Source organism: Dermacentor albipictus, chromosome 3, assembly GCF_038994185.2.
Source record: "Dermacentor albipictus isolate Rhodes 1998 colony chromosome 3, USDA_Dalb.pri_finalv2, whole genome shotgun sequence".
NCBI classification, from domain to species: Eukaryota; Metazoa; Arthropoda; class Arachnida; order Ixodida; family Ixodidae; genus Dermacentor; species Dermacentor albipictus.
In genome coordinates, this window is record NC_091823.1 from 130184838 (window position 1) to 130206195 (window position 21358).

General features: G+C 44.0%; 1 protein-coding gene and 1 long non-coding RNA gene across 3 annotated transcripts in view; one reads left to right on the forward strand and one right to left on the reverse strand.

Moving 5' to 3' along the window:
- Positions 1-6748: 6748 nt before the first annotated feature.
- Positions 6749-21358, reverse strand: part of LOC135912839 (uncharacterized) — a 53475-nt gene continuing 38865 nt past the window's right edge. Inside the window, exons 1-3 of one of the 2 annotated variants that reach the window (XR_010567799.1) lie at positions 19744-19882; positions 7446-7545; positions 6749-6964 (exon numbers count right to left, since the gene is read on the reverse strand). This is a non-coding gene — a long non-coding RNA (uncharacterized lncRNA). Of the gene's footprint in view, positions 6965-7445; positions 7546-19743; positions 19883-21358 lie in introns of those variants that run through there. The other variant, XR_011512911.1, reaches the window with a different exon arrangement.
- The window catches only part of LOC135912838 (uncharacterized transporter YutK-like), a 48301-nt gene continuing 46641 nt past the window's right edge, over positions 19699-21358 (forward strand). The window contains exon 1 of the mRNA XM_070536056.1: positions 19699-19950. Within this exon, the coding sequence (XP_070392157.1) occupies positions 19726-19950 (225 nt within the window). The 5' untranslated portion in view covers positions 19699-19725. The remainder of the gene's footprint in view (positions 19951-21358) is intronic.

Sequence of the window (21358 nt, forward strand, 5' to 3'; positions counted from 1 at the left end):
GGGAGCAGGGCTTGCACAAACGTCAACGAGAAAGGGCGGAACGAGGGAGGGTTTTACAGCGGAAAACCACTCGAGCGGCGTCCTCCTGTGCGACTCCGGGCGACGCGCTGCCACCGCCGAACAAGCCCGTCGCGGCCGCGCTGGCCGGGAGGGACTGGGGACAGGGTGACATAGATAAAATTGCGTGGCATTTTTCTTTCATTTCTTTTTGTGTCCCCTCGAGGTCCCTTCTAAAAGAAACCAATTAGTGTGGTTTCGGGACTGAAGGAACACGGGGCGAAAGAAACGACTTTCTCGTACCGTTGGCACCCTGGGTGGGGGAAGGGGATGGGGGGTGGGGGAGGGAGTACCGTGGGGTGGGGCGGGAGGTGCACTCAGAGGGGTGCCGCTTTCCAAAGAGAGGAGACGGCAATTATTGGGCAATTCGGAAGCGCCACCCCGGGGCCACTTGAGACCCCCGGTGCGTGTTGTTGACGACTGTTCCGTCGATGGGTGCCGTCGACGCCGGTGACGGCTTTCTTTTCGGCGCCGCCGATGCGGCTCCGCGCTCTCCTCAACGGCTGCTCGCTTTCTCCTCCTTGGCACAGGCGCGATTGGGGAGCTATGCGGCCTCGCTGCCCCCCCCCCCTTTTTTTCTTTTCCCTCTGTTTTTTTCCTCGTTTGTGTACGGCACTGGTTGTGAATGCTGTTTGATTTCTTAACTGAAGGTGTTCTGACTGGTGCTGAACAATCAACGCAGGCACTGGAAGAAACCTCAGATTTTGTGGATTTCCGGAGCGCGATTCGGCTTCAGAATTTGCCCCTGGAACGCCTTTTGTGTGTGTGTGTGTCTCTGTGTGTGCGTGTTTTTTTTGTTTTTGTACCGCTTTCCTCTGTGTCCTCTTTCTAACCCCTATCTCCCATCCCCAGTGTAGGGTAAGAAACCGGAGACTGATATCTGGTTAACCTTTCTGCCTTTCCTCTTCATCTCTCTCTCTCTGCCTCTTCAAATTTATTTTCAGTGACCAGTGTCGTTGCAGTGTTTCAGATATAGTAAGCTATTATTCGTATATTACTTATACTCGCGGTCTCTGCGATCGTTTTGTGGGAGTTATTCTACGCGGCCGGACTAGCCAATATTTAAAGCAACTTCGGTGCTTCGGTGAGGAAGACACCGAGAGATAGATGACGATTGCAGCTGTAGATGTCAGCCCTGCACGTGCAAAAAATTGCTATTGGAATGGGAGGCGAATGAAACGATAAGGAAGGTCCCACAAAAAAATGCGAGGAACATAAATCAGAAAAACAATGTTGGGCTTTCTCAACGTGCTCGTTGTGGCTTTCACATATATCGTTTTAATTTTTATTGAGCGAAAACTAGGGAATTAATTATAGCTTTGAGGGCGTATAGACACACAGCCCTCGGTTACTCCTTGCGTTCTTAAATTGGAATTATTCTGCTGAATCACTAAGAAACTGACGGAACGCGTACGTCAGGTTCTTTAACGCCCATTTATTTCATTGCTTTAAATGTTGAAAAGCAATAATGGACAGGCACCGGCAATTCCAAGATGAGAGAAAACTAAGGAAGAAAGAGAAGAAAAATAAAGCTAGAAGAACATTCCAAGAAGTGCCGCACACACAAAGACAAATTAAGTCACAAGCACGCAGATTTTGCAATTGAATACACCAGCAACAGCAACAAAAAATAGTAAATAAAGCTAACCAAGAAGCCATGTTTGCAAATCCGTCGAGACGCGCACAGTGCTTGTTTGGGTATAATGCTTTTCGGTGTTTGCTTCTTTCTTTGCCTTTTCTATCGTTGCTTGAGTAACGAATTTAAAATTCGGTGATAGTCAGATTTTACGTAGTGTACCTTCTATGTTTCCACATCAAAAAAAAAAGACGAAGAAGAAGAAAAGAGAAGAAAAAAGAAAGACTCGCGTGGCGCAGGCACCCAAAGCGCCCAGAGTGAGTAGAACGCTCCTGAGGAGACGCCATGCGCCACGTCTAATGGAAATGGCGGGGAGAACGGTGAGAATGAACCGGGCTAGTTGAGCGCGGAAGATGGGATAATGAAAAATACATTAAGGGAACGGCACGGTGCGTTGAGCGAAAGCTAGAGTCAAAGACGAGGGGACGGAACGGAGACTTAACCAGAAACTGCTGCGGGGTTAGAAGGGTGAATGGGAAAGTAAGGGAGTTGGCGATGTTCAAAGAGCTAGAAGTACTGGACGAAAAAAAAAAAAGTGGGGGAGTTGCGGGGGAGCGGACAAGTGATAGGGGCTGGGGAGGTTGACAACGTGGTGTCAAAAAAAAAGTGTAAAGAGAGAAAGATAGAGAGAGGACGACGTGCAAATAAGTGAGAAACTGGAAAGCAAAGACGGGAGAAGCAGAGAAAAAACTACGACAGACAGACAGCGCAGCGACGGCTGTGACAGTTGAATGTTGAATCTCTTAATCAGGGAGGTTGGCAGGAGCAGCATAGAGGAGTCTTTATTTATGCCGAGGTTGGCCACTGAGTGCCACTGAAAGGACGGAATAGGGAGTAGCGTAACACTGCTCGTCTCAAAGCAAGGAATTAATATTATTAGCGTGAGTGCTTGCTTCAGGAAAGGCTTGCAGTTTCCCGTGACTTATGCCTCTCTCATTACGGGGCGTATATGAGAAGAACATGATTCGAGTAATAACGTGCTCGATATTCAACGTGTATCCTGTGAAAAGTTTCGGTTTTATAAAACATACAAAATGTTATCGCGAAATTGTAAATATACATAGAACAAGAGAACTAAGTCAATATGAACCGCAAGACATTTCGAGTGGCTTTACCTTAAATTCTTTTGAACAGCTCGAAAAGGGAACATTCCACAGGGAACATGACACACCCAAGCGTCACTATAGTGACGCTTGGGTGTGTCAATTGGTATACCAATTTTTATTGAATGGAAGGCGTCAGAAGGACGAATACTTTTTGCGCACGTGCAATACATCGACAGTTTGAACATCGTGTCGTGTTCTTCTTTGCGACTTGCTATGTTCATCAATAGAAAGAAAAACCTCAACGACAATAAAAATAAATAACTATATTTGTAGAATGCAAGGTGACTGACGTGTTCGCTAACACAACCACCCCCTTTCTTTCTTATTTAGCGTGCATGTGACAGCTCGCGACTGGTGTTTGCTGTTCGCGGGGTTAAAAAGAATGCATAGAAAATCGTACCAACTTGCCCAGCAACAATTTCATTTGTCAATGCCGTTTAAGGTTGACTTGACAAAACTAATGCTTATTTTTTGTTTTTGTTGTAGATTAGGCGTGCTCTGGTGCTTAGTTCAAATAAAGTGAGACGATGCTCAAGTACCTGCGTTAGATCGAGTGCGCTTGCACTATGACATTTCTTGGAAAAACAAACCGGTGACGTCAACCTGTGTGCTCCGAAGGACGTAGACCAACGACGAATCGATGACGAGGCAGAAAAGTGGCGCTCACTTTTAATCCCTGAAACTTTATCCTGGCGCTTTTCTTTTTTTACTTCGAAGGCTAAAACTTTGTTTTCTGGGTACGCCGCCCTTCTCTGTGGTGTTGGGCTGCTAAGCACGCCGTCGCGGGATTGAATCCCGGCCACGGCGGCTGCATTTTGATAGGGGCGAAATGCGAAAACACCCGTGTACTTAGATTTAGGTGCACGTGAAAGAATCCCATGGGGGTACTAATTATTCCTGAGTCACTCATTACGGCGTGCCTCATAATCAGATCGTGGATATGGTGCGTAAAACCACATAATTGAATTTACCTCCACCTTTCTCGTTAAGCCGGTGTCATCATGATGGTGTCGTGGCTATCCTGCAATCAATCAATCAATCAATCAATCAATCAATCAATCAATCAATCAATCAATCAATCAATCAATCAATCAATCAATCAATCAATCAATCAATTTAGTTTTATCCGTTTCTTTTAACAGATAGAAGAATAATGGATAAAAGCTGTTATTCGGAAGCTAGGCGAGCCCACAGCCCTCTTTAAAGGGGTCCAAGTAGCACAATGACCTGAATACAGTGAAGGCCAAATAACGTACCAGAATAACAAATATATAATAAGATATTGCAGGAAAAGTTCTGCATAATCACATTATGGCGTCACGTTTGCAGTATTCAAGCGTAGTTTGCTTGAAGCACCGGTGAATACATCAAAATTCACAGATTCATAGTTCAAAACACGTGGCAACAGGCGTTGCAGTCCCAAATTCAAACGCTTGTTTGTACTTTCCACGTTTCGTTTCTCCTCGTCTCATAGCTTTGATCTTTCCTTTCTAAACAAGGAATCGTTGTCAGAAAGCTGAATTCTTTCTGTAATTTCGAGTTTAAAGTCACACACTTCATCGATACAACACTTCACCGGTGCAACTGGTGGATCTTACGGGATCATTGCTTGAGAAATCAGTAGTTAGTCTTCCGAAAAGGTATTAATTGATCCAGCTGGTATGACGTGCGATGTGAATCGAATTAACGTTAATGCATTATCTTGCAAGTTAGAAAACATCCCTAGGTCAACTCTTAATGTTCATCTTCCCTCACACCATATGGCGAATAAGAGAAAAGCTTCGCAAGCTTCCGTCGCCGATCGCCGAATTCGTGTCCCTCCGGCAATGTCGATTCAGGAGCCAGATGCGCTAACCGTGCATCGATACTGACGTGCAACTAACTTTTACACTGAGCAATATCTGCGCGGTTTCCTGCGCCACGCGGACTTAGAGAATCTTGGTTTGTGTGCGTCTATCTCAGAGGCCACAGCCGGCGTATGCGGTAGAGGACGTAGACGACATTGTGGGCATCGCAAAGTAGTACGCTGCAACTGAATGGCGTCCTCAAGTACGCAATAAAAATGCTTTAGGAAAACCGCTACTCTTGGGCCAAAGTCACAAAGCCTCCTTTTTTGAAAAAAAAGAAAAAAATGTTTGGCGTTCACTGACGTGTTTTATATCGTGGTCGTTACACCCTTGGCCAGTTACACCATTAGCACGCAGTACATGAACGTCGCTCGAACTACACGCACAAGTAACACGTTCACACAGAACAGGCTTGCGCGAACACACTTCGCAATTTCACTTTCACGTCCCGCATGTGCTAGAGCTGGGCATCCAAACTTGCATCCCACAGAAATTTAAGAAAAAAAAAAACACGATTGGTGTGGTCGATGTCTTACTTACAAACCAAAATCCTCGTATACTCCCCTCAGAAAAGGAATGGAAGCCCAGGCGATCAACGGTAGCAGGTTGTGCCTGCCGCTGGGCCGCATTCATATATGAAACACGCAGTGTGCGACAAATTATTTCGGTATAGTGGGGAAGGTGCAGCACTCAGAAGTTTATACATGCATGTCCAATGATGTGAAGTATATCGGTAAGTTCAGCTGCAACACCGAAGCGTATAGTCTAGGAAGTACACTGTCTCCTCGTGTCTAAGGTACGGAGGCAAAGGGGAAAACCAGGAGCACTGGCCAGAGTCGCCTTCAAAGGCGCTCTCGTCGATGCTTGGGGTCATTTCACAGATGTTCCATAGATATCTCGATGGTACTGAACAGCGAGGTAATTACGTCGTAGCGAAGAGAATGATACTTGTTTATAACGTTTTCGTCATTGCGTACTATATTCGCATCTGCGTCAGTCTTCTCGTTGGCAATTATGCAGTTGTGACTAGGAATCCACTTAAGCTGGAGGATGCGCCGAGAGCGACGCGTCTCAGCAAGTGGGGTGATATTATTGCGATAGTAATTATATGGACACTCCAGGCGAGTACTGTATGTGCCGTCGTCGCCGCCGATGGCATCGCCGTCGGCGTTGTCGTGACGTTCCGCAAATATTTAGGTATACGTATGCTATATGTTATATGTTATATGCTATATGTTATATGCTATATGCTATATGTATATGTTTATGCAAGCCGTATATCCTAGGTAGATGCTATGCTGTTGTACTACCTAAGTTGCTCAAACTCGCCACGGTGAAGTAGTGGCTTCGGCGTTGCACTGCTAAGCGTGAGGTCGTGGTATCAAATCCCGGATGCGGCAGCAGAAGTTCGATGGGGACGAAGTGTAAAAAACGCCTGTGTTTCGTGCATTGGGTGCACGTCAAAGAACTTCAGGCGGTCAAAATTATTTCCGAGGCACTACGGTGTGCCTCGTAATCATATCGTGGTTTTCGTATGTTATACTCTAGAAGAAGAGCTGTATCGAAAGGTCTGGCGAGTTATTCGGGGATTATGCGAATATGCCCACCAAAAATTTTATTTTTAAAACTTGCTCCAACCGGGTCTTACGTTCTTGACTGACTATTCCTCTGATCGTTTTTAGGAGTGGCAGCCCGCAAACAAATATCACGAAACATGACGTTCACAGCGCATGACTTTTATCTTAAACCATCTAAGACTATTGGTTAAATCAATAAAACGTGCAAATGAATATTAGTCATCAAACTTGAAGGAGATGTCATGTTACTGGCGTGGCTCTTTACGGGGTGCGCAGTGTCGCCTATGCGATGCCATTGGAGGCCCTACACGGCATGTTAAGTCTTGCAAGGGTGCCAGAAATTTTCACGCACCCGCGTATGTCGCGTCCGCGTTTGTCGGATTCACGTATAGTATTGGAACACCGTGCGAGAAACTTCAAGCGCAACGCTTCACCATGTTATCGATGTCAGTGCTTTGCACTTTTATCATAAACCAGTGCGCTAAGCGCTTGTTCCATACCGTTTCTCGTCAGCTGCAAGGGCCCCTGCAGAGTACTCACAACATATTCACGAGAATCGCACAACAGTTCGTTGAACTTTTGTTACATAGACTTTTGCTACATGTGTAGCGGACAGCCTCCTGCACTGATAAACTCGGAGTGTTCTCGAAATTCCGAGTCTTCGTGATTCGAAATGCTGCTGATTCCAGGTGCAAATGGTGGTGAAAGCTGTCACGGAAGGGGTCTGCATAACGGAGCCACCTGCAAAAAAACGTGTTCCATGTGTCTGTATACACTTAAGCAATGCAGGATATAGTGCGAACCGGTGCTGTCCGGCATTGCAGGGGCAGTGTGTTCCATTTGTTTGTTACACCAGGAAGAGAAAAGTAGTAAGTCGCTTTTATCACTATACCTACAGGGGAGCTTCCGTGGTATAGCGCGGTACATGGTAATACGGCGGCAGATATGGTCACGACGTAACGACTTCATCGACTGTTCATGAATGCTGGCGGTATTTCGCACTATACTCCATGCACTATCGAATATACAGCAATTTTTACAACCAAATGATTTCACGTATGCTTCCATCTATACCGCAAACACGTTGCGCTCGATCCCTAAACAAAAATGTTCATGTTTGTTGAGCCACTTTTTTTCTTTTTTTGAAGGGTTTGGGTGGAGGGTACGTTGCAAGGAGCGTTTTGCTTTGAGCGTCGGTGATTGGGAGCGCTTTGATACGTACCATGGTAGGACGTGACGCTTGGATGGGCTTTCTCTGCCTTGCCGGGGAGAAGGAGTGCATTGAGGCAAGCCCTTTCCCGGACAGGAAGGCCTTATCTCCCCTGCTTATACATGAAAACGGAACAATCATTTTTCTCGGCAACGACTGCACCACATTTCATCAAGTGTGTTGTACCTCAAACAACAACAACAACAACAACAACAACAACAACAACAACAACAACAACAACAACAACAACAACAACAACAACAACAACAACAACAACAACAACAACAACAACAACAACAACAGTCTCGAAGCGCAAACGATATATATATATATATATATATATATATATATATATATATATATATATATATATATATATATATATATATATATATATATATAGCCACACAATAATAGACAATTAAAGTAGCCCTTGCGAATCGCGCAGAAATAGTAACATTTAGAAATTAAAAGCAGAAACTAAGCGACATACAAAAAGTTCACTCGTGCAACAAATACATCTGGCGTTCCTTTCATCCCTTTAAATGCGGCTTCTTTAAGAACACTAACGTAATCAAAAAGCCCTCACGCAGAAACTCCACTATAGTTGTCTAAGTATGTGTAAGCATTGTGCCACTTGCTCATCTCCACGCAGCCCGGTGTCATTATCAACCTTATTATACTTGATACGACCAGCATAAACAATTACCTATCCTTATCAGTCGTTATCAACCTTATCTCAATCGATACGATCGTTATCAACCCTGATTTGTCCTCTCCAACCTTATGGGACATGATCCGACCTTCATAAACTCTTATCGTTCCCTGTAAACCTTATTGGACTTGATCCGACCCTTATCAACCCTTTTCGGTCCTTATCAACGTTATCAGATTTGCTCCGACCATTATAAGCCCGTATCGCTCTTTCGTATCTCATCCATCCACGTCGAACCATTATCAACCATGATGATACCCATATAACCCCTAGTCTTTCCTTAGCAACCTTATGAACTCATTGATTGGTTATCTGTCTGTGCTACGCGACGCGAAGCGCATGAGCCCTCAGAGTTCGGTGGCATTTCGGTCGGTAAAAAAAGCACCCCAACTGAAGGCGCATCACGCTATAACTGAAACACATCGGGGATGTGGCATGTTTAGCATTAAATGTTCAAAAAGTCGGAGTTTTCCTAATGTCTACAATGCTCCAAACGGGTTTACGTGTGGTCCTAGAGATGGCTTTTACCCCACGATCCCCACGTCTTTCAAGAAAGCCCTCATAGAAACTGTACTCTTTCGGCATTTGTTTTGTACCCCCGGTACAACGCATTCATATGGTTCAGACATATTCATATTCGGAAAGCGTGGATGTTTAGCCCAGTGGGCAAAACACTCGGCTTCTGAGCCTGGGGTCGCAGGCTCTAAACTCACCACCGTCAACGTTTTTCCTAATTTTCTTTTTAAATGCGCAAGTATTTCCATGCCCAACCGATGAGGAAATCCATCCATCCGTCACGTAAGACCATCGTCTTCCAAGTTAGGGCCCATAGGAGTGAGTGAATTGATGCTCGTCCTGCTCCTCGCCTCAACGCGAACAAAACAGCGAGACACATCGCGCACAAGGCTATCATCGCTCGGTGCACTGTGTCTCAATCGCAGATCGCCCTCAAGATAGCGGCTGCGCCATACGCAGCCATAGCCGGAGTAGGGCTGATCACGGCTGATAATGGCTCGCACCTAGAGGAGGCAGCGTCATCGACCACGCCTACGTACAAGGTCTACCAAACGTGACACAACACAATTACGTCCATCACATACTACAGCACGCCTCAGCCAGTGATCATCTTTCACGAAGCAGCGGCATCGTCTAAACGCGCCATCATCCAATTTGAAGATAAAGAAGAAATGCGACAAGAAGGAATAAAAACAAGTCTCCACTCTTCAATTTCCTCCGTAGCAGCAAAATACCTCCGCGTTCGAGTGGCATTGACACGGTGGTTTTCACTGGTGAAGAAATGACGCAGAGGTTAGCATAAATCGCAAAGGGCTTAGGAAGTCGGTTCACTTCGTTGGTATTTCCATATACCAAGCTACCAATCTGGTCAGATGATTTTACTGAGATCACAATATTGAAACTTGCTACGGCAGTGGAAGGTATGCAACATTCCGGCCCAGGTGCACATGGACTAACCACAAAAATGCTAGAAATCGCGTTCAAAGGGTCCCCAGATTATCTGTCAGACGTAGTAAACTATTTCACTGAATTTTTATGCATATGTTCCAGTTAGAAAGTCGATAAACTTATTCCGGTTCTTGAAAATATAGGTGACGGATCAACGCTTGACAGTATTCAACCAATAGCTCCAATGTCTCATTTGATTAAATTAATAAAAATGATCCTTAGTGTTCGTCTTACGAGAATGGTAGAGTACAAAGATGCATTCAGCCCTTCACAAGTTGTTTTTAGATCTGGCTGTTTCATTTGGCACGTTCATGTGGACATGGAACGCCGGATAAAACTAGCACGACGCCAGAAACAAATTGCAGCTCTAGTCACTTCAGATATATCAAGAGCATATGACAGTGTAGAACACAAAGGCTCTTTAAAACGATTAACAAACCTTCATTTCACAAAATATAAAATAAAACGGTTTCGTGAGCTTCTATCTGATAGGGAATTTATTGCTATCTGAAAGGATTTTTTTTAGACAGACATCGACAGCCACGTATAGGTTTCCACACGAAGCTGTCACTTCACTTTCATTGTTTATTATATTGCTGAGCTCTATACCTCGTCATAATGGCATATGCACATATGTATACGCAGATGACATTGCTTTTTTTTTGCGTCAGACAATGACATGCACTCCCTATATAGCCGATGGCAAACATACCTGTGCGCCATAGAAAACTGGTTACAAAATGCTCGCCACTCACTTAACGTCAAAAAATGCTCAATTATAGTTTTCTCCTTTATTGAACACAATACATACAAACCTTTCCTACCCACTGCAAAATATACCTCAGGTGTAATCGGTAAAATGCCTTCGTAGGTGCACGCACATTAAACATATACATAAAAAAAGCAAGAGTGCGTGCGGTTCGAATAAGAAGGCTTTGCAAAATTCCATCGGGGATGCGGAGCGACACTTTTGTGATAGCCAATAAAATGTACCCACAGCCTATTTTGGAGTTGGGATGTGTTCTATATTAAGGTGCACTGGCATATAAATTACATTCCCTTGTTCTTCTGGAATGGGAAACTTGACGCTTGTGCCCTGGTTTACCAAAGTTGGTTGCCAACAATAGATGCCTAGAAGCGCGTTAACCGTCTCTTTTGTATATATCTTGGTTATTAACGGTCCAAAAATTCTTAAATATGTATGATTCATCTGAAAAATTACAAAACATTTTTCATTTGTCAGCCTGGATTATTTTTTCCCTCTTCCTGGCTTCTGTTCCATGCTCCGTAAGGGCACTTGTTAGTTCTTCAGATGAACGATTATCCGAGATACCCTGTATTGGCAGCGAGAGAGAGAGAGTCTCCAGATTATGTTTTACGATATCTATCCAAACAACGCGAAGCACCTTTCTTACAATATATCATACGGGCTATCACAAAATCTCTTATTGGAAGTAAAAATAAACGCCGTAATAGCGACAGATGCATCGCAAACAGAAGAAAACTTTGGTATTAAAATTTTATCTTCCGATTTTGACTGGTCGTTCTTTTTAAGAGTTCCTGACTACATACCAATATATTTAGTTCAGTTTTTGGTGGTTACATTGGCTCTACGAAAAGTGAACTCATCAATCTAGGAAGTGGTGGCAGTTACGAATTTTTTCATCTTTATCTTCAGCTCTTAGTGCAAATGGTGGCTCACATATTTCACGTACATTTCATTGTTTAATGCCCTCTCACTTAACAATAATTAGATTGGTACGGGTACGTGGTAACGAAGGATTAGTCATAAATGAATTAACAGTCAGCTTGGCGAGAGCTGCCCTTACTGGACCAATTCTCCCCATACTTCCTGTATCAGCTTTCATAACTGCTGCTACGTTCAGGAGACGGGCAGACATGCAAGTCTCTTGACACCTATCATTAACAAATTTAACTGATCACCGACACCCCCTATTCCCTTGTAGCAAAAATTTCTGCCACAATTGAACTCCTATTTACCAAATTCCGAAGTCGAATACTCATGTTAAACTATAATCTACATCGATCCGGTCTTGCGCCTTCTTGTAGGATGAGGAGGAAACAAGGGAACACTTCTTCTGGTCGTTTCATCGTTTTTTATCATCAAGAGAACATAATTTAGAATGAAAATTTCATGATGCGGGATTGAACATAACGATTCCCGGTTTTCTTTCGGAGCCTCTTCTCTGGGACATTATCATAGCGACGTTGGTGCAGCTGTTGTGAGATATATAATGGAATCAGGACTATTTCCTTGCTAGATTATTAATCATTATTTCTTTCTTTCAGCTATTCAAAATTTCTCAGTGGTGTTTCTTTTAAGGCTGGATCATATAATCATTTTTAATTAATCACCTGATTCTCGGTTAATCCCCCATAGTGGCTGTGAGCCACTCTCGAAAGCAAAGCAAGCAAAGCAAAGCAAGCAAGCACCAAACAATTCACAGTGCACATAATAAATGCTTTGGATTGTTTGTGATTGTTTGCAATTGTTTGTAGTTGAACAGCTTAAAAGTTGCGCCTCGACACCTCCATCGTCATCTCCCCTGAAGAAGGAGCGAAGGAGCCGAGTTCGTTACGAAACATCGGGAAAATCTTCTTTTTAGGAGGGGGGGGGGGAGGATTGGAGGCACTTGAAAGTCCTAAATAATAAATATACATGCTTTTGCTTCATCTACAAAATCTCTTTCGTCATTTCATCCCGCTATCACATCATCTGGGAGTTAACTGTAGCATGAGTGAACATTGCTGCTACTCGCCTCTTATTCGTCGTCTCCATGCTAGTCTCAGTTTCTCGCAATTATACCAAACACGGTATCATACGACGACGAAACAGCAGGTCATTAGTAGCAAATTCTGTCGCATCATTTAGATAATTCCCACAGGAGATTCTGAGTGTAATCCTTCTCTTACAAAAATTTCTTTATAGTGATTCGTCTTTCGTGACTGACAGCTTTCCTTGTTGGGTAGGCACAGGAATGCATACGCATTCAAAAGTAAAAATCTAGTGACTGAATGAATAAATTATTAATTTATGCCATCAATTCTGAAAGGGTCTTTCGCTAGGTCTGGTCATTTTGAGCTGACAAGCGCAGAGCATACAATGCGCGATAGCAATCGTGCCTGCAAAGTATTACATCGCTACGCGTCGCGGAATGATCTGAAATTTCAAACCGAACGGCGTTTTTCCTTCTCCTCGCGGCCGCCCGCGCTACAAGCCGGATAATGACGTTCACGTATATAGTGCGCCTACATACACGCATTTGCGCTGGGACGTCGCTCGTAATTTATTTATTTATTTATTTATTTATTTATTTATTTATTTAGCAATACTGTAGGCCTTGGCAGGCCCATACAGGGGTGGGTTACAGGGGTATTCACAGTTTTGATCGCTATATACAGGACATTTGCACATCAGTGTACTGTGCCGCAACACATCATTCTGGCCAAGTTTCAAAAGAGCACATACAACTTCCGCGTTATGGCAGAGGATGAAAAAAAAAAAGAGATTCTAATTTGGTTACAAAGCTGGACACACAATCGCTGTCAACAACATCCCGTGGCGAAGAATTCCATAACTTGACGGACGACGTAAAAAAAGAGAACTTAAATGTATTGCAACGGGTGGCGTATGGTCTGATGTGCTTATCGTGATTTATTCGTTTAGTGTGGCGATGTGGTAGCTGCAGGTACTAATCTTTGTTGATATTCACAGACCCATGATACAGCATGAAAGGAACTTAACGCGACGCCGACTGGAAAGTTTGGCAATGCCTGCTTGCTTTCTAAATGCACTGACGCTTTCGTACCGAGAATACTTTGAGTATATAAATCGTAATGCTCTATTTTGCGCCATTTCCAGTCTATTTGCTAAGTAGTGTTGATGAGAGGGTTCCATACTATGCTACCATACTCTAAGATGGGTCAGACTAAGGTTTTGTAGGCGTTCAACATTACTTCAGCAGGTGTCATGGCTAATCTCCGTCGTAAAAATCATAGGGTTTTAAACGCTTTTGCACAAGTATTATTAATGCGCACATCCCATTTACAATTACGCGTATGTGTTAGTCCCAGTCCTAGGAATCAGATGTATGCGTTAAGAGACAAAGCCGGCAATATCATTACTAATATGGATGAGATAGTTGGCTGAGGAGTTCTATAGAGATTTATACAGTACCAGTGGCACCCACGACGATAATGGAAGAGAAAATAGTTTAGAGGAATTCCAAATCCCACAGGTAACGCCGGAAGAAGTAAAGAAAGCCTTGGGAGATATGCAAAGGGGGAAGGCAGCTGGGGAGGATCAGGTAACAGCAGATTTGTTGAAGGATGGTGGGCAGATTGTTCTAGAGAAACTGGCCACCCTGTATACGCAATGCCTCATAACGTCGAGCGTACCGGAATCTTGGAAAAACGCAAACCTAATCCATAAGAAAGGGGACGCCAAAGACTTGAAAAATTATAGACCGATCAGCTTTCTGTCTGTTGCCTACAAAGTATTTACTAAGGTAATCGCAAATAGAATCAGGAACACCTTAGACTTCTGTCAACCAAAGGACCAGGCAGGATTCCGTAAAGGCTACTCAACAATAGACCATATTCACACTATCAATCAGGTTATAGAGAAATGTGCGGAATATAACGAACCCTTATATATAGCTTTCACTGATTACGAGAAAGCATTTGATTCTGTCGAAACCTCAGCAGTCATGGAGGCATTACGGAATCAGGGTGTAGACGAGCCGTATGTCAAAATACTGAAAGATATCTATAGTGGCTCCACAGCCACCGTATTCCTCCATAAAGAAAGCAACAAAATCCCAATAAAGAAAGGCGTCAGGCAGGGAGATACGATCTCTCCAATGCTATTCACAGCGTGTTTACAGGAGGTATTCAGAGACCTGGATTGGGAAGAAATGGGGATAAAGGTTAATGGAGAATACCTTAGTAACTTGCGATTCGCTGATGATATTGCCTTGCTTAGTAACTCAGGGGACCAACTGCAATGCATGCTCACTGACCTCGAGAGGCAAAGCAGAAGAGTGGGTCTAAAAATTAATCTGCAGAAAACTAAAGTAATGTTTAACAGTCTCGGAAGAGAACAACAATTTACAATAGGCAGCGAGGAACTGGAATTCGTAAGGGAATACATCTACTTAGGGCAGGTAGTGACTGCGGATCCAGATCATGAGACGGAAATAATCAGAAGAATAAGAATGGGCTGGGGTGCGTTTGGCAGGCATTCTAAGATCATGAACAGCAGGTTGCCATTATCCCTCAAGAGAAAAGGGTGTAATAGCTGTGTCTTACCAGTGCTCACCTACGGGGCAGAAACCTGGAGGCTTACGAAAAGGGTTCTACTCAAATTGAGGACGACGCAAGGAGCTATGGAAAGAAGAATGATAGGTGTAACGTTAAGGGATAAGGAAAGTGCAGATTGGGTGAGGGAACAAACGCGAGTTAATGACATCATAGTTGAAATCAAGAAAAAGAATTGGGCATGGGCAGAACATGTAATGAGGAGGGAAGATATCCGATGGTCATTAAGCGTTACGGACTGGATTCCAAGGGAAGGGAAGCGTAGCAGGGGGCGGCAGAAAGTTTGGTGGGCAGATGAGATTAAGAAGTTTGCAGGGACGGCATGGCCACAATTAGTACATGACCGGGGTTGTTGGAGAAATATGGGAGAGGCCTTTGCCCTGCAGTGGGCGTAACCAGGCTGATGATGATGATGATGATGATGTTAGTCCTAGATATTTAACGGTGTCTGTCTGTTTGAGCTCGAACCCATTTAATGTGTAGTTAAACTTCAGTAGCGATTTTTATGACTGACACTCATACATTTAGTTTTCGATACAATTATTTTCATGCCCCACTTCTCGCACCACAGAGCAATGTTATTTAACGACATGTTCAGTTTCAGTTGATCATCTGGTCCCCGCACAACTGTGCAAATCACGCAATCGTCAGCGAAAAGACGGATTTTCACCCCATCATCGACACAAGAGCTGATACCGTTAATATATATAAGGAATAATAGTGGTCCAAGCACGGATCCCTGTGGTACACCGGAAACCACTTCGAGGTTCTCTGATTCACTATTATTTATCAGGACATATTGTGCGGGGTTTGATAGGTAAGCTTCTATCCATGCTGTTACTGTCGAATTAATGCCGATGAGCTTTAACTGGTCATTTAATTGGCAGTGTACGACACGGTCATAAGCCTTAGAAAAATCAATAAATATACTGTCAATTTGTTCTCTGCTATTTATTACATGTGACCTCGAGAATTATTCAAGGCAACATATCTTATTTCTGCAATCTGTTGCTTGAATAGACGAATTAAAGTTTAGATAACTAATAAAACACACAAACAGAATGTCCGCGTGTTTTTTGTTTTAGTTCGCACCGAAGCAAGAGAGATGTACTTCCGCTTCCTCTGCTTGTTCCCACGTCGTGCAGTCGCGCGCGCATACACCGAAACTATGCCATTTTCAACGGTGTTGCAGCGCGGAATCATGATCTGTGATCCGTTTGTGTTTCCCTCAGTATTCGTGTATCACTGACTTATACCGCTAATCAGGCATCCTCGTGCACAGCGCGAAAAATCGTGCGCTGCGCGAAACCAGACAATGACAACTCGAGCGCGAAGACGCCAGCGGAAGTGCGCCGCGCCTAAAAAAAAAAAAGAAAAGGAAAGAAAGAGCGAGGAGAAAAAAAAAAGGTGACGGCGGCGCCCATGATGTCTGCGCCACGCGATCCTCGAAGTGTGGTATGGGAGAACGCAGGGAAGGAATTTCGCTTGCGGAGGCTAGACGGGACGAGTGGAGAGAGCGTCTGTTCTGGCAGGGGAGCTCGCCTCCTGAAATCATGGGTTCGCGGTATTGACATATTTATATCTCGACTAATAATGAGCCGATTGGAAAAATTTTTGAGGGCAGGACGCTCCCTAAGGGACACGTAACAACTTCCAGCGTATAACCAAAATTTGCTGTGGGGCCTGGTGAGGGGCCATTTAAAGGAAACATTTTGGATGATGATCATTATTGAACTTCATTAAGACGAAGCTTTAGCTCGGGCCCAACTCTGGCGCGGCACGTTAAAATACATGAACGCTTTTCTGAGATAAACCCTGAACCGATTTAAATGAAATTTGTTTAATTTGAGAGAGAAAGTTAAATTCTAGTCACTATTGGAAGCAGAATTTCGATTTAGGGCTTGAATTTTGTTCAAAGAACTTTCAGAAATGTGAAAGTTTGGAAAAAGTAGAAGCACAAAGTTTACAAATTATTAGCCCAGTATCAAGAACAGACATCGCTGTTCTGTAAACGGCATCCAATAGACAATTCAAAGTGGACAAATTCTATATGTGAATTTATATCTTACTTGAATTTGTTACGTTTTGTACAAAGGTTCTGCGAAAGCTGCATTTTCATATTATTAAACTTTTTTTCAGATTAATTTGTAACACACCAATTTCGTCCGCTTTAGATGTATTATTAGATGCAAGTCACAGAACCCTGATATCACCTTTCATTGCTGAGTCACAGAGTTGTAAACTGGATAGTTTCGTTTGCTGAAAATTTGCGATATCTGCCAATTTATACTGACGACCTAAATAAAGAATTCGAAACAAACAGTCATTATATTTTAACATTTTCTTTTAAATGCAACAAACCTCGTCAAATTTGGTGAAGTGGTTGCCGAGAAAAATGAACTTTCCATTTACACGTATTTAGATAGAAGCACCCGAGCTAAAGCTTCCTTTTAAGAGAAGACGAAGTTTGGTTGCTTCCTTACGGGTGGTCTCCACAGTCCAGCAAGTCGTGTGACTTGGCCCCCTGCCTTGCTCTGTTCACCAGCTGACGCTGCTCATCAGGGTTGAGGCTCGCGAGCTAGCAGTTTCCCCCACTGCTTCGATTTAGGGGTGGGCATTAGTGGGGATGTCGGTATTTCGATCGCACTTCAATAGCACGTGGTAGAGGGTGTTAGGCTTGTGACTGAATTAGCGGTCGTATTCGTAAAACGGCAAAAAAAAAAATCAAGCATTCAATGTACAACCGAGAAAAGTGAAATCACAAATCAACTCAAACACACGCTCTCGCAATTCTGCAAACCGCACCTTAAATCTAAAGCGCATATTATTGATGAATCGTACACCGATCTTAATTAAACCAAGACCTTTTGAGTAGGACTTTTCGAAAACCCTCGTAAATATTACAAAAATTTCAGGTGAGGCTCAAATATAAATATAAAATTTGTCTATTTTAGATGCTTTAACCGATTTAGTTTACAAAACTTCGATGATCTGTTTTGGTGCAGAGTTATGGATTTGTAAACTGGGTGCTTCAATTTTATAAACAGACACCAGTTTGCGGGAATTTTCGCAGAAATTTCTTGGTCCTGGTTACCATTTCCGCTTTTGTATTCCTCAGAATATAACTTTCTCTGTAGAATTCAACAACCTTAATTCAAATCGTTAAACGAATTGCATCGTAAAATGATTTCTGCATTTTACATGTATTCGAAAAGCGAAAGCAGAGTCGACCGAATCAAAACATTCAGGGAGATTTCACGCTGTGAAGGTTGTCGACAAGCGGATCTGTATATAACTATAAATAAAACAAAATAAAACAACGGAACAATATAACACAAATACGCACGTTGTTATGTTTACTTGTATTTCATTTATCTCATGATCACAGTAATTATGGCTTTATGGTCGCTATGATAGACGGCCATGGTATCTGTGACGACACTGGAGATGTTCTTAGCGAACGTTAGGTTTAAGCACGACCGATGGCGCGTCGTGGTGTAACGTTGAAGGCCGAATCATTCCATGACAAACACCGGGGACCACTTGCCGTCAGGACGAGACACATCGACGTTAAAGTCAGCCACAATGATGATCAGATTGGCGTCCACCAGGAGGATCCACCCAAATGTGTCGATCGTAAAGTCTTCAGGGTACCTCTTTGACGTTCCGACATGGATGTGTATGGTGGCGACGATTCCGTCGCCAGTCTCTACGGCGCATGCGTCAGCACATCCCACGGCAAGGCTCTCGCCCGTCGTCGGTAAAGCATAGGGTTTAACTTGCGGCCATGCTGTTGTAAAGTAGATCGCAACGCACGAAACCATCATCCATCACCGGTTTTGACACATCTGGCCTCAAACGCAGCTGCATGGGACACATACGCTGATGTGATTTTGCCTTATGCTTAAGCTATTTTATCTCTATAGACGCCGTCATCGTTTTTGCCTACGCACATCATGAAACGCTCGAAACTATCGCCTAGGACAGCTCCGCTGTAGAACGTCCTCTTAACAGTTGTCGCTGCAAAGCAGCTACATTGCGGTCGCGTTGCCGGTTTGCTAAGCGTTTCCTATACAATGTAAGACCACTTGATTGCCTATGTTTATCTTCATGAACCAGGTGTTCAAGAGCCAGTTTCTAGAATGTATGTAAGGTTGAACCTCACCCCCCCCCCCCTTCCCCAATTCTGTGATTTTCAATAAACTTCAGTAGCGAGTCAGTGCTTGTGATGTCCGCTCATTTTGCCGTCCTTGTGTTTTTCGCGCTGTACCCGTTAGTGTGAAAGTTATAGTCGGGAACCGATCTTGACAACAAGTGGAGGAATAATGACGCGCGGCACGAAAAACGCACGCTTTGAGGGATGTTTTATGCGACAGGGCAACCTTCGAAAAAAAAAAAAAGTTGTGATGGAGCTTATGGCCGCCAGAAAAGGTGTTTCCATGCCACGCGTATAGAGGCGTGAGATGCGAACATATATAGAGGCGTGAGATGCGAACATGACTGTTGGCCTTGCGGCGTGTTTTGGTGGAACGGCAGATGTGAGCGTATATAGTTTCTGTCGGCTGTATAGCTATTTGAATATGATTTATTTTGTTGTTATAGTTTCTTTGGCTAGGGTCATTGTCGCATTGCCGACACGGTACTGAGAACATTCCGCTACACTTCGCTGCCTTCGTGGCCATTACGATACCTAGTTCGCTTGCAGAAGGCAGATAGAACGCGCCGCACGAGGAGAAGAAGCAGAAGAAGAAGAGCATCAGACGAACAGCGGCGATGGACAACCGGGCGTACCTCTTGGCGAAAGCGGACCCGGGCGGCCGCAGCCCCCGAAAGACCAGCGACTCGAAGACCGAAGTCCAGGGCCCGTCGGTCGACGCCGGCCCCCAGGCCAGCGATGGGCGGGGCGCTCTGACAGCGGTCAAGCCCGGCGGAGGCATCTCACGCCGGCCCTCCTTCAGTAGCGTCGGCTTCAAGGAGCGCAGCGAGGTGGACACCCTCGTGAGTGTTGACGCGGCACTTTTGATGCAGCACACTGTTTCGTACTAGAGAGCTTTAGCTCATAGAGTTTCCTACAAAATTACTAGAGGGAACTCTGGCGCTAGTGACTACGTGAGCTACAATGGGAGCGATTGTCCCAGCATGGGAATTATGGGAAGTACATGGATTTGCCTAAACTTCGTCCTTTTTGGCTTCAAACGGCTTTGTGACTTTGTAAACTCGTCATTTTCAACAGTTTATTGCGTAATAAATAATTAAATATACATAATTAAAATTGCCCGACGGCAGGATTAGAACACAGGGACTCTAGTATAGAAGCCTGATATTGAAACTATTAAGCCACGGATGCATGTATCGACAAGCGAATGAAACGCACTTATGAATATATCGCGGGCATGCCAGTGCTTTGAGACGCTTGGTGCGTTTCGATTTGGGCACATAGACAAGCTCAATCGTTGCAATTAATAGCAATTGTACGCGTTCCCGGCGTCTTCTGCACTTCGAAGAATATAGATTGCGCTGAAATATACGACAATAAGATTTATATAGCGTAAAATACACAGCCACAAGAACGCCTGAATCCATAAGCACGAAGATCAGACAAATCCATGTACTTCCCATCATTCCCATGGTATACGACAACGACTGCAGCGCCATAGTTCCCTCTAGTAATTTTTGTAGGAAACTCCATGCTTTAGCTGAACGTTTGCTGTCTTCTCCGCCTCCGACAGATATCGTAACAATCTGCACGCAGTCGCTCAGTGGAAGCGCCATTAAGCGACGGTTTCTAGCGCTCATTCCAGCAACGGAACGCCGCCTTCACTCCTCTGCATAGCCGATTAGCTGGACGATGTGTCCACAGGGCCGTTATACAGCGAAGATGACTGCGCGTTTATCGGAAATGCGAAGTCAACGAAGGTGTGTGCACTGCCTGTTCACTCGAAGCGTGGGCGGACCGGATCGTATATGTAGGCAACGCGTTGTTGTTAGCTGTCTATAAACACCACTAGACGAAAATGTTGCTCGGCAGTTATCCAACCATCTTGAAGAACGTGGCATAGGACACTGTCCGCTCTTTCTCTCGGGGCCAACTTCAATTTTCCAGTCTAAATAATATGTTAAACAGCAGGAATGTTCGTAATAGAGAAACCACTCAAACGATATATGGATGCAATTTGTTGCACTTAAGACCGAAATATAAATTCTAGAGACTGTAGAAGCAAGAGCTTCATTCCGCTCCAAAGCCGGGAAAAAATTGTCGGAAATTGATAAGTCAAAACACCCAGATTTTACACCCCAGAACATACATTGCAGTTAGTAGAACTGCGTCTGTTAAAAGATATAAAACGGTTAAAAGTGATACATAAGGTTATAACTTAGAGGAAATTGTTGCATTGCATACAAGAGT